This window comes from Geotrypetes seraphini, chromosome 11 (assembly GCF_902459505.1).
Source record: "Geotrypetes seraphini chromosome 11, aGeoSer1.1, whole genome shotgun sequence".
NCBI lineage: Eukaryota > Metazoa > Chordata > Amphibia > Gymnophiona > Dermophiidae > Geotrypetes > Geotrypetes seraphini.
The window spans coordinates 32159064-32172550 of NC_047094.1; the positions used below are offsets into that span (position 1 = coordinate 32159064).

Below are 13487 nucleotides of genomic sequence, written 5' to 3' on the forward strand. Positions count from 1 at the left end.
TTTTTTTTTTAAGAAAATAAGAAAAAGAAAAAGAAGGAATATAATTCTGAAAAAGTTTACGCGAGCGGGAAGGCGTTGGGAGAAAAAATTTTCAACAGCCGTTGAAAGTGCGTCTTCTTAGCTCCGCGGAAACTAAGAAACTGGGGACCGCATGCCTCTGTCGGGCGGGAGGGCACTCGCGCGTGCACGGTGCGGCCTACTAGAACTTTCCAAGTTCTTAGAGTGCAATCACTCTAAAATTGTCTGTACCGGGGCTCCGTCGGTGCCGTCACCCATCAGTCAAGAATATGCTGCCTGCTTGTCCTGGGATAAAGAAGGCTTTCCTTGACAGAGCAAAGTGTCCCTCTCCAATATAATATGTCTTGAAAGGGAATCAGCTTGCTTTTTTAGTGCTGGGCCATTCAATATAGGAAAAGCAGGACAACCCATAAGCAGCCCTCTCACTCTTGCTAAGCATGTGCTCAAAGTAACCTGTCAAGCAATTATGGATTGCAGTCTGAATCTTAGCTGATAAAAGGAAGGCTGACAGTACTACCTTTGCTGAGGAAAATGCTCTGGGAGGCCTCTGACCAAAAAATATTACTCTATATTGGAAATGTTGATCCTATAACAAGAATCCAAACAGTCTTAGAAATGACAGCCCAAACTGTTGCTACAGTTATACAGCCAATATCACAAGCCTCAAGGTTCCAACTGATTTAGAATTACATTAAATATACCTTTGTCTTTGAGTTCAGAAAAAAATAAATGCTTTCTGACCCCTACCACTCCCTGGCCTTAGAAAGGAAATACTGTTCCAAGTCCTAAGAATCTTTAAGGTGTGGCATGTACACCTGCAATCCTCATGGAGGTACAACACAAACCGGGAACACTGGAAATGACCTATAATGTACTGGCCTGGCCTTTGTGAAATTTATTTCTGCTTGAAGACAAATGAGCCAAAGGGTTGGGCTTATTCAGGAACTAAGGCTTTAACTCTCCCAAAGACCTTCCCCAGCATACCCAGATCTTTCTTTAAAAGCATTTTGCTTCTAAAGGAAGTCCAAATTGGGCGTTTGAAGTAGAAACTAATGTCCCACTTATTTAGCTAAAAAAAGGCAAGCGAGTGGCTGACACAGCTAGTAGTCAATTTTATTTTTTAAGATGATAGAAGATTGAGCTAGTAGTCAACATTTGAAAAGGTCCCAATGAGATCAGAGGCTAATCTGCCAATTCCAGATGCTCAGCCTCCAGATTCTTCAAATCATCCAAAGGCACCATGTCTGAACCCTGCTGGATCCAGTGCAAACAAGCTGTATAAATATGGGTGTTGCACACTGCCTCTTAAGGGCCAGGGATGAGACCTTATGTGTGCTCCGATAAGGACGCCAGTAAGCAATGTATCTAATAGGATAGAAGCCCTTTCTACTGGAGGCATCCACCTCAAGACAGTTTAGTTGTTCCCTTTTTACCAGGTACCAAAAGAAGCTTGCAAGCCCATTGGCATAGTAGTCTACTGCATCTAAATGATAACCCCAAAGAGCATGAGAAATAGAGAAGGCCTCTGCAGGCTCTGATTCTCTTCATGATAGAATCTCTCATTGAAGTAGGGTTCCAGGTCAGAGAAAGTGCGATGCCTAAGGATTTCAGGGTTTAGAAATTAACAAAGGAGGCTCTTCTTTCCAGAACAGATGAACTAGTGAAGGACCATTCCTTTTACTAATAGTCCTCCAACTGCTCCTGTAGGGATCCATACCTAGCCTGTAAATATGTGTGACTGGAAAAAACTCTGAATGAAAAGGTCAATCACCCAATGCAGCTAAACACTTCTGCCTGCTACCCTACCTGGTAAATAGACAAAGTGGTAAGAGCATTTCTACTTTGAGTTCCCTTAGCATACATACACAAGGACTTGTCAAAGTATCCCAAGCTCCAGGGAGAATGAAATGCCTGCTCCCAAGGCCACTAAAGTTTCCTGAGGAATCTGTTTTCCTACATGAACTAACACTGAAACACTAGCAGCTGCACTGGGGCACTATTAGAAGTCTCAATCCTGCCCCCCAAATAACTGGTTAGCGATAACTTCTTCCTGGTCAAATAAGGGATGCCATGACAAAGGTAGACACCGACCACATTTGGTTTGGTCCACTGGGATTTACTTCTGAAATACACTCCAAAGACTACATCGAACACACAGGCTGGTCTAATATGTGAGCCTGGAGCTCATGCCTAAGCACTTGTCTAAGATGTTGTCCTCTCTCCAGCAAGGTATGTAGTTTAAGCCCAAGTTCCTTTGGGACCTGCCATATTAAACAGTGCACCTTTCATGAATGTGTAGGTGTATAAGCTCACCTGGTACTGCAATGATGAACAGAGCAGAGTTGTGAAGGCTCTTGTCTTTAAACATGGCTTCAGTAAAAGGAATTGCCAGTGCAGGAAGGGTGAAGGGGCAGGAAGAGCCAAGTTATCCCCTCAGCTTGAATTAAATTCTTTATTTTCCTTAATATAGCCTAAGTCCAGTTACAAGAACCCTCTGAACAACTAAAATAATCTCTCCAATTGACCATGAAGCATCTGTCAGAAACCAGTATGATTAGTCCATCACCATCTGCTAGAGACAGAGAAATGTTGAAGAGCAAAGGCTGTATAGTGGCCTTATAGAGCACAGAATTTGCTAGCTGGATGGCATAACCTACAGGTTTGGATTGGTCTGGCATAGAGACTAAGGAAATTGCATTTGATGTATAAACAACAGACTTACTAAGGAACTACTGTAGGCTTCACTACCACTTTAAGCAGTGCTGGGGACCTCTCGCATTGACCCCTCTCCCTACCATAATTCTTCTATCCCACTCAGACCATATTTATTTTTTTCCTGTGGTACACTTCTGCTGTATTAGGTGTAAATATAGTTTAACAAGCAGAAAATGGACAGGGTATTCCTTGCAAGTTGGACCACAAATCTTCTAGGCTTCACTTTAAAAAAGTTACTGTACTTCTTAGCTATATTGAACTCATGTTTCGATTCCAAGAAAAGTGTTTGCCTTTGTCTGCTACAGAAGCAATTTGGACTCTCAATTTTAATTTCAGTTCCCATAAAATTACAAGCCCACAGATTTGCAGACATAATAAAATTTATTAAATTTCATGCATTATGGAAGCTACAAGTTTAATCATATGAAACCAAAGAACAGTAGGTTTGTTCTGTCCATACAATGCTGTCTGTTCAGTGAAATGAATGGGAGTCCCAAAGTTACAAAAACAGAAAAGGAAGGGAGGGCGAGACAAATGGTCTTGGCTAGGCTGTAGGATTAATTTAGGGCTTAAAACCACAATTTAAATACACATTTTCCAAACATTTACTTTTGGATTAAATAAAACCATTCTATAGAAGTTTTGAAACCAAACATAATATGCTTATATAGTGAAAGGGGAAAGTATTGCATTTCATGCTTTTGATTTACACCTCTTAGTTACTATTTCAGATTTAAAAGACAGTGACTGAAGAGGGTGCACAGGACTGTAGTGATGGTAGTCTGTCAGTCTTCAACTTATGTCTACATTCTTACTCTTGTAAGCAATTTACTTTGTTTCAGCTCTCTGAAGAAAGAGATCCCTAGAAAATTAAGGGTTCATAGGTTTATAATAATCCAAACAGAAAAGCAATATACTGCTCAGTTCTAGCAATTCCAAAAGGTATCAAGATGTACAGGTTCTTATAACTGTAAATATGAAAGTACTTGGCTCCATTCTGGACGGATTAAACAGTGGGAAGAATAAACCAGCCTTCAAAATGTACCCAAAAGACTCAGCTAGGTAACCTGTAAAAATAAAAGGTTCTTTGATGTCCCATTTTTATAAACAAGTGAGAACCGAAGAAGTGGCAGACATGACCTGAAGTTTTGCAAATATCCCTGATTTCTGGTTTTGAGTTGGCAATATTTAGGTACAAAACCGCTAAATTCAACAAAATACAAAACATTATTTGAATCACCTATTGTACTTATGTACCTGTATTAAAATAATTCTAAATCAAATTTGTTTTCAGTGTTGCCACCTTCCTATTTATTTGCTTAATTTTAAGAACAAACTATATGAACAAATAGGAAGGCAACAATTTCTCCAAATCCAAATGGCTCTCTATAATTTTTTTGTTATACATAACCGCAGAACATGTGTATGTGTGCATGTGTGTAGTGAAGGAGAGGAAATAAAAAAAAAAATCCAAGTAATATTTAATAAATTAATTGGAAATTAAAAAAATAATGCACAGTGTTACATCTAAAGAAAACACATTATTCAAAAGCAATTCCAATACAGAAAATGGTTTCAAATTTAATATTTTATTAACATGGTAGTTCTCTTGTAACATGTGCACGCACACACACACTTGCACACTCTGAATTGGTCTGCCTTGAGATAAGACGTCTTAATATGCAACAGGGAGAATATTACACATAAAAAAAATCTTTTTAGATTTTCATTATTGAAGGCATTTATGTCCACATCACTTACAAAGCTCTTGCCGACTCTTTCCAAGGAAGCAGAATTTAAGAAGAAAAAATACTGTTTCGGGGGAATTCAACAGTGGCATAGTAGAGCTCTCAATATGAGAAAGCTGACATAATGTGGACTTTTGCTGAGAAATCTGTCTTTGCAAAATATAGGGAAGAGTTCATCAACGGGTAGAAAGTAAAAGGCGGTATGAAGTGGACTTCTGCAGTCAATTCTCCTCACGGTATTGTGCGGGATCAAGGAGAATACTTAGTCCTTCTCTGGGACCAATTTCAGGACCTTTCCAATTGCAATGGTCTTACCTACATGGAGAAGAATTCAAGTTAGATGCCAATTCTCACATTTAAAAAGTTAATGAAAGGAAAATAAAATGTACAAAAATAATACAACTAATTTCCACAGTCCTACTAATGGAATGCAAAAGTCCTGCATCACTTGACTTGGCTGATGCGCTTTAAGCTATGTAGTCATTTGTTATATATTATCTTATTTAATCTTCCATTCTACTATCATATGTTCAGTTACTCTACATGTATATTTGATAATGGTGCAGTTTTAAAGAAATTTTCAGTCCAGAGAAATTTTGTTGAACATTGGCAATGATATGTATTGTGCTCGTATGGCTGTGTGATATTAAATTGTAATAACAGATTCTGTTATATTACTATTAGTTTTACTTTTATTTCTATAGTTAGCCCTGAAGAGGGCTGTTTTGTCCTGTCTACCACTTTCAATTTTTAATTGGTCAGCCTTTGCTCTTGCAGATAAGCATAGGGTAGACCAGCTGCTTGTAGGTGATAATCCTATTCCAAACTTCAATCAACGACACAATCAGCTCTTGCTTCATTGTTGGCCGTTTATTTACAAAAAAAATATTTCCAGTGACAGCTTGTGCCACAGGTTCTCAACTGGATTGAGATCTGGTGATTGAACAGGCCAATCAATTGTCTTCATTTCCTTCTTTCTCATCCATTCAAGTACAGTTTTTGCTCAATGACATGGTGCATTATCATCTTGAAAGAAGTAAGCACCAGGAAACAAGTTCTCTGCTGAAGGCAACGTGCATTTCTGCAGGATTTCAATGTACTTCACTGCATTCACCACGCCCTCTACAATGTGAAGCTGACCAACACCACTTGCTGCCATATATCCCCATACCATGACCTTTGTAGGATGCTTAACTAATAGATTAAGGAAGTCGGGCTTCAATTCTTCCCCTGGATATCTGCGTACAAACATTCTGCACTGATCACCCAAGATGCAGAAAGTACGCTTGTCACTAAATAACACCTTCGCCCAAATTTCCTTTGTCCAAGTGCCGTATTGCATAGCCCATTCTTCACTTTCTTTGCTGCACAGTCAATAGTGCTTTTTTCCTAGCTTACACACTTTCAAAACAAATTCCAGGCACCTGTGCCTCACTGTACCTGTACTAACCATGGCTGAGCACTTGTCCTGCCATTCACTCAGCAACTGAGGTGACATCAGCTTCCTATTGTCAAGAGATGTGTGTTTCAACTCTCAATCTTGTCTGTAACTCATCTTTCTTGGTTGACCTGAACTAGAGAGCTGCACGGGGATGACGGGAATCCCGCGGGACCCGTGGGGATCCCGCGGGTTCCCCCTTTGGGTCACGGGGATCCCGTGGGGACGCCCCTTAGGGTCGCGGGGATCCCGTGGGGACGCCCCCTAGGGTCGCGGGGTTCCTGCGGGGTTGGATCGCAGTGCACTCGAGCCGCGAGGGTAGTCTCCTCCTCCTTACCTGCCCTGTCGCAGCACACAGCCGAACGGAAGTCTTCCCGATGTCAGCGCTGATGTCGGAGGGAGGGCTTAAGCAAAGCCCTCCCTTCCTCCGACGTCAGCACTGACATCAGGAAGACTTCCAGTCGGCTGTGTGCGGCAGGGCAGGTAGGAAGAAGGCAATGGCGTACGAAAGAGGGGGGAGGGGATGGTCCGCCCCGGAGAATGTGCACAGCCGGTCAGGTCCCCCGATCGACCGACAACAGGCCCTGCCGACAAATCTCCCTGCCCTGTAGCCGCGAATCTAAATTACCTCTTACAGCAGCTTCACTACTCCAGCTGCTGTAAGAAGGTAATTTAGATTCGCGGCTACAGGACAGGGAGATTTGTCCGACCGGGCCTGTTCTGTTGTCGGTCGGGTGCGAAAGCGCCACAAAGGGAGGGAGGAAAGGTGGAGTGGAGAAGAAAAGACGCTGAAAGTACTGGGGAAGACAAAGGGGTGGAGAAGAACGCTGAAAGGACATGGGGTAAACGGGAGGAGGGGGGGGAAGGATGCTGAAAGCACATGGGGAAGACAGAGGGGGGGAGAAGATCCTGAAAGCACTGGGGAAGACAAAGGGGTGGAGAATGTCACTGAAAGGACATGGGGAAAACAGGGGTGGAGAAGGCCGCTGAAAGGACATGGGGAAAACAGGGGGGGGGGAGAAGGCCGCTGAAAGGACATGGGGAAGACAGAGGGGGGAGAAGGATGCTGAAAGGACATGGGGAAGGCAGAGGGGGGAGAAGGATGCTGCCTGACAGGACATGGGGAAGATGGTGGGGGAGAAGGACACTGAAAGGAAATGGGGAAGAGGGAATGGGGAGAAGACGCTGGCAGGGAAGAAGACAGAGGTGCCAGACTATGGGGGGAGCGGAGGGAAAAAGATTGGTGCCAGACCAATTTGGGAGGGGGGAGAATGGGAGAGGCACAGTAACAGAGCAAATGGAAGACACAGAGAGAAGAGAGGCAGTGGATGGAAGGAATTGAATGAGAACATGAAGAAAGCAGAAACCAGGCAACAAAGGTAGGAAAAAAATTTTTTTTTTTTTTTTTTTGCTTAAGGATAAAGTAGTATATTAGTTGTGTTGATAAAAATTTATAAACATTAGAGGCTCTGGTAGAAACCCGTTTACAAAGTATGTATTCTTTCCAATTAATATTTCCAAATTAATAAAGTCTTTTTGCTTATTTTTAAATGGGTTTCTACCAGAGCCTTTAATTCAGTAGCATAATTAAATGAAATAACTATTTCTGTAGTTTATAGGGACGGGTGGGGATGTAGGGGATTCCTCGCGGGGACGGAGGGATTCCTCGTGGGGACGGGTGGGAGTCCTCACGGGGACGGGTGGGGACGGGTGGGACTTTGGCGGGGACGGGTGGGATTTCTGTCCCCGCGCAACTCTCTAACCTGAACACTGTTTATCCTGTGTTCCTCCTATCGCACCCTGATCACTGTACTTTGATTGCCTGCTGTACAATCTGCCTGCTGGAATACTACTCTTCACCACTGTTCAAACCCGGTTTTCCTCCAGCAAAAACTGAAATTTGGACTTCATTGCTATTGATGTCGCTGGTCAATCAGTCTGAATGATACCAGTTGCAGGAATCCCAGAAATTTATATTTCCCGCCATGTAGTGAAGCTAAATGCTGTTGGCGCAAAAATATAAATTCTGATTTTCTGCAAATGCTACACTGCTGATTGGTGACTTTTGATTCAATTTTCACACAAACTCTTATGCCTGTTATCAAAATCATTCTAATCAATCTGATGTAACTGAATAGTCACAGTTATCAAGGAATTACCAGAAATTTCATGAAATTACATGGAATTATAGTTTTCAGAAAAAATTATGCTGTTAGTAGCTTAAATTATGTTAACTGAGTCTCAAATGACTAAGTACTCAAATTTCACCACATGATGCAGGACTTTTGCACAGAGAGAGTATTAATGAGCAATGCATATATAGTTTTAAACTAGGGAGATGTCAACAGCATATGTCCTCAACCTAAATTACCATATATACTTGAATATAAACTGACCCAATTATAAATTGAAGTAACCTTCCACCCCCAAAAAAAAGGGGGGGGGAGGAGGTTCATTTGAATATAAACTAGTGTGTGTGTGTGGGGGGGGCTATGTGCAATTGCACCCAGGCCTCCTTCCTTCCTGTCCAGCTCTGCACCCAGCCTCTAATGCACTGCAGGCTTCCTATAAGCCCTGGTAACCTAGCAGTGATCTGGGACAGGAGCGATCTTTCCCACATCCTGTCCTGGCCAACTGTTAACCATCCTGCCTCCTGGACCCGTTGCAGGCCTCCCACAATCTGCCTTAAGCCCTGGTGGTCCAGCAGTAAACCGGGACAGGAGCGATCCTTCTTGCGTCCTGTCCTGGCCAACTGTTAACCATCCCGCTTCCTGGACCCCTCTCCAACATACATTTTGAATCCTGGTGATCTAGCAGCGAAGCAGGTCAGGAGTGATTTTCTTTGCTCCTGCTCTGTATGGAGCCACAATAAGAAATGGCTGCGCCCATTCCCAGGACAGTCTTGCAAGTTATCACAGTCTCATGAGATTGCCCCAGGAACTTGCACAGCCATTTTTGATCGTGGCTCCACAAGGCCAGCAGCGAAACCCCCCCTCCACCCAAAAAAAACATGCTCCTGCCCTGCTTTACTGCTAGACCACCAGGATTCGAAAGGTATGTTGGAGAGGGATCCAGGAGGCAGAAGGGAAGCAATGCTGTTAACAGTTGGCTGGGACAGGATGCGGGAAGGATCGCTCCTGTCCCGGCTCACCGCTGGACCACCAGGGCTTGAGGGAGGCCTGCAACAGGTCCGGGAGGAGGGAGAGACTGGGTGGTTAACAGCTTCCTGGGACACAGGTAGGATTGCTCCTGTCCTGGCTCACCGCTGGATCACTAGGGATTAAGGCAGGCCTACGGGAGGCCTGCAATGGGTCCAGGTAGGGAAGCATGAAGATTTGAGGATCTGAATATAAACAGAGACACCCATTTTTGGGCCTTATTTTGGCCCCAAAATCTCAGTTTATTTTTGAGTATATATGGCATTCTGAGGAGAGGGCTACAAATAATTTTATACATTTTTCACATTAATCAGTTCAGAAAAGGATTTCTATAAAAAGAAAATGGCAGGAAGGCTAATTGCTTTGGTAAAAAAAAAAAAACTAACTGAAAGCATAACAATCATCTGTCTTCAAGGGCCATAATTTAGTTTGGTTTCAAGATAACCAGAAGTGAAAAGGAGAAATTAGGTTCTTACCTGCTAATTTTCTTTCTTTTAGTCCCTCCAGACTGGCACAAAACTGATGGGTTTACGCTCCTCTGCCAGCAGGTGGAGACTGTGACACTGAGTTTTGGCTACAGTACAATCAGTTTGATGAATAGCCAAGCAGAAACTAACTAGGCTGAATAACAACATACCAACTCCACACTTACATGGAGAAGACAAAGGAAAATGTCCAAATCGGTCTGGAAGCTGGATACTGATTAGAACAAGAACTTTCCAGCAACGCCCCACAGTTCGCCAGCTAAACCAGCCGAACCAAGTGCCGCTGCTCTTAATATACTCCCCAACAACCAAGACAACAACAACCTGCAGCAAAAACCATAACTCTTGGAGAGAAAACACCAAACAAAACGACAGGTTGGTGTATGTGCTGGTCTGGAGGGACTAAAAGAAAGAAATTTAGCAGGTAAAAGCAGCTGGGACCAAAGCAGTACCCATCATGGGTGAGATCCCCGAAGGGCCACCACAAAAACATGCTCACCGAACACCACATCCTGACGCACCTGAACATCCACACAGTAGTGACGAACAAAGGAATGGAGAGAAGACCAAACCGCAGCTTTACAGATATCCACTGGAAACACAAACAAATTCTCAGCCCAAGAGGCTGCCTAACCCCGAGTGGAATGAGCTTTAAGAAAATCCAGAACAGGCTTATTTTGAAGATATGCCGAAGCGATAGCCTCCTTGATCCAACACGCAATGGAAGCCTTGATATCACTGTCCCCCTTACGAGGACCTGCGAGAAGAACCAAAAAGATGATCCGACTGACGGAACTCCTGGGTTTGCTGAACATAAGCACAAAAGATCCTAAGGACATCCAATTTGCACAATTGTCTTTGCTTCTATTCAAGACAGGGAGGACCACAGACTGGTTGACATGAAAAGGTGAAACCACCTTCGGAAGAAAGAAGGAACTGGCTGCAGCATGACCCGCTCCTTAGCAAATTCCAAGAACGGTGGCCTACAAAGAGAAGGCTTGCAGTTCAGAAATGCATCTCACGGAAATAATAGCCACCAGGAAGACTGCCTTAAGAGTAAGGTTCTTCAATGTGCAGGAACCGAGAGGCTCAAAAGGTGGACGAACAAGCACGGAACGAGCCAGATTGGTATCCCAGGTCTGTACAGACAGATGAACTGGATGGCGGAGCAATTTTGCCACCCGCAAGAAACAAATCACATCAGGAAAAGAGGCCAAATACTGACCATGCAACAGATCATGAAAAGAAGACAAAACTGCAATCTGCACCCTAAGAGAGGACAAGGCAAAGCCACTCTACAGGCCATCCTGCAAAAAATCCAAGGTGAGGCAAAGAAGTGCGAAGGGAAACCATGCAGCACTGGTCTTGACCTTGGGGCCGCCGCGTGAGTGGACTGCTGGGCAGGATAGACCATTGGTCTGACCCAGCAGCGGCAATTCTTATGTTCTTATGCCACGTGTGAACACCACTCCTCAAAAAGATGCCAAACACGCACATAAGCCTGAGAGGTGTAAAGTCTCCGAGAACACAAGAGGGTGGAGATCACCTTCTCTGAATAACCTTTCTTAGTTAGGCAGTCCCCTTCAAGAACCAAGCCATAAGACAAAAGGGACCCAGATCGAACATTGGAATGGGACTCAGTCAGAAGATCGGGCAAGAGGAGCAGCAGGAGATGATCTGCCAAGAGCAGATGAACCAGATCTGAATATCACGGGGGCCTGAGCCAGTCCAGAGCCACAAGAATCACGCGACCTGCATGCTGGACAATCCGAAGAAGAACTCTGCCCACCACAGACCAAGGTGGAAAGATGTACAGCAAGCCATTAGTCGGCCAAGCCTGCACAAGAACATCCAGCCCCTAGGCTTGGAAATCCCTGCACCGACTGAAGAACCTTGGCACTTTGGTGTTAACACTTGTTGACATGAGGTCCACGAATGGCTGGCCCCATGACTGAACAATCAACTCGAATGCTTCCTGTCCGAGACACCACTCACCGGGATCGAGCGCATGACGACTGAAGAAGTACGCATGGACATTGTTCACTCTGGCTAAGTGAGAAGCCGAGATGTCTAGAAGATGAGCCTCCACATACTCCATGAGAAAAGAGGCCTCTCATGCCATCAGATGACTTGGTTCCCCTCTGCTGATTTAAAGAAGTTTTAAAAAGCTTCCTATTCACTGATGCTTTTGACTAATGATCCCACTATTCTTTTCTCATTGATCTCCTTAGTCCTTTTATTTTTCTCCCATATACGTTCTCTTTCCTGTATTTATTGTAATTCTCCTCCCTCTCCTGCTCATTCTTAGTACGTTTATTTTGTTTATTTAGTTTGTCTGAGCAAAATTGGTCTATTTTAATTTTGTTCTTACCCCTATTTTATTGTTGTAATACGTTCAATCAAATTTACAATAAACTTGGACATAAGCCACCAGCGTGGCATTGTCTGAGAGAATTCAAACTGGCTTGCCCTCCAGCAAGGATGGAATTCTACAAATGCTAGCCAAATGTCTCTGGTCTCCAGAACATTGATCTACCAGGACGCCGCCACCGGTGACAAGCTGCCCTGAGCCGAGTGACTGAGACATTGAGCCTCACAACTGAGACTGGTTGCCTGTGAGAAGCACTGTCCATTGGGGCTGATCGAGACTCAATCCCTGAACCAGATTGCAAAACTGTAGCCACCAGTGTAGGCTGCAACAAACTAACCCCTGAAGAGGTACAGGAGAGTCCAGATTGTGAAACTGGGGTGACTAGTTCCAAAGAAGCGCATACTGAAGAGAAAGCATGTGAACCCGAGCTCACCTCACCATTTCCAGGGAGGCCGCCATCTACCCCAAGATCTGCAGAAAATCCTGCACCCGCAGGCATCGACAATCCATCAGGGAGCGAAACTGCCTGCAATTTGCACACCCGGGTCTCTGGAAGGAATACTCTCCCCCAAGCTGCTGTCAAAGAGAACACCCAGATACTCCAAGTGCTGAGACGGAGTCATCTGGCTTTTGGAGAGGTTGATCACCCAGCCCAGCGATTGCAGAAACTCCACAACACAAGTTGTAACCCGGTGCTGTCCTGGAACGACTTGGCTCAAATCAACTAGTCGTCCAGATAGGAGTGAACCAAAATGCCCTCCTTGCACTAAACTACTGCCACCAAAAGGAAGCACATAAAACTGATAATGCTCTCCCCAAATCGCAAAGAACTGCTGATGGGAGGCCTAAATCAGAACATGCAGATACGCCTCCGTCAAGTCAAGAGAAGTCAGAAATTCTCCAGGCTGGACAGCAAGAATTACGGATTTCAAAGTTTTTATACGAAAAGATGGAACCTGGGGAGCTCTGTTGACACCTTTCAGATCCAAAATGGGCCCAAAAACCCTCTTTCTTGGATACAGAGATGCTTTTACACCATAATTCTTACAATCTTTGAAAAGGCAGCTCTCAACAAACTTTCCCCTTCCCCTTCTTTTGTCTTAACTGTTTTCTTTTCTTTTCTAAAATATTGTATTTCACCCTCTACCCTCTTGTTTTCCATTTGTCTGTGGGTCTTGTCCATGTTTGGTTCTTGTTAATTATTTTAATTTTGATCCCTTCAATTTAATTGTATATCACCTAGACTGTTAATAGGCAATTAATCAAATTTTTAATAAAACCTTGAATACCACGAAGTAAATGGAGTACCTGCCTGCATGAATCTCCTAAGCAGGCACTGGGACCATCGCTTGAGGTCCAGCAACCAGAGTAAAGTCTGCCGAATAGCCTTATTCTTCCAAGTTGCCTGACAAGGAGAGGAGAGAAAATGATCTGGCAAAGAATGGAAAAATTCTAGAGCATAGCTGTCCTGAATCACTTCTAGGACTCACTGATCCATTGTGATCTTAACCCATCCGTGGTAAATCGCCCACAACAGAGCTCCGATTGGCACCA

At 43.9% G+C, this 13487-nt stretch overlaps 1 protein-coding gene across 4 annotated transcripts in view; it reads right to left on the bottom strand.

The window, feature by feature from the left end:
- Window positions 1-4302: 4302 nt before the first annotated feature.
- Window positions 4303-13487, bottom strand: part of GSPT1 (G1 to S phase transition 1) — a 132804-nt gene continuing 123619 nt past the window's right edge. For all 4 annotated transcript variants that reach the window (XM_033914904.1, XM_033914902.1, XM_033914900.1 and 1 more), the window contains one exon: window positions 4303-4796. In XM_033914904.1, the coding sequence (XP_033770795.1) occupies window positions 4744-4796 (53 nt within the window). In that variant the 3' untranslated portion in view covers window positions 4303-4743. The remainder of the gene's footprint in view (window positions 4797-13487) is intronic.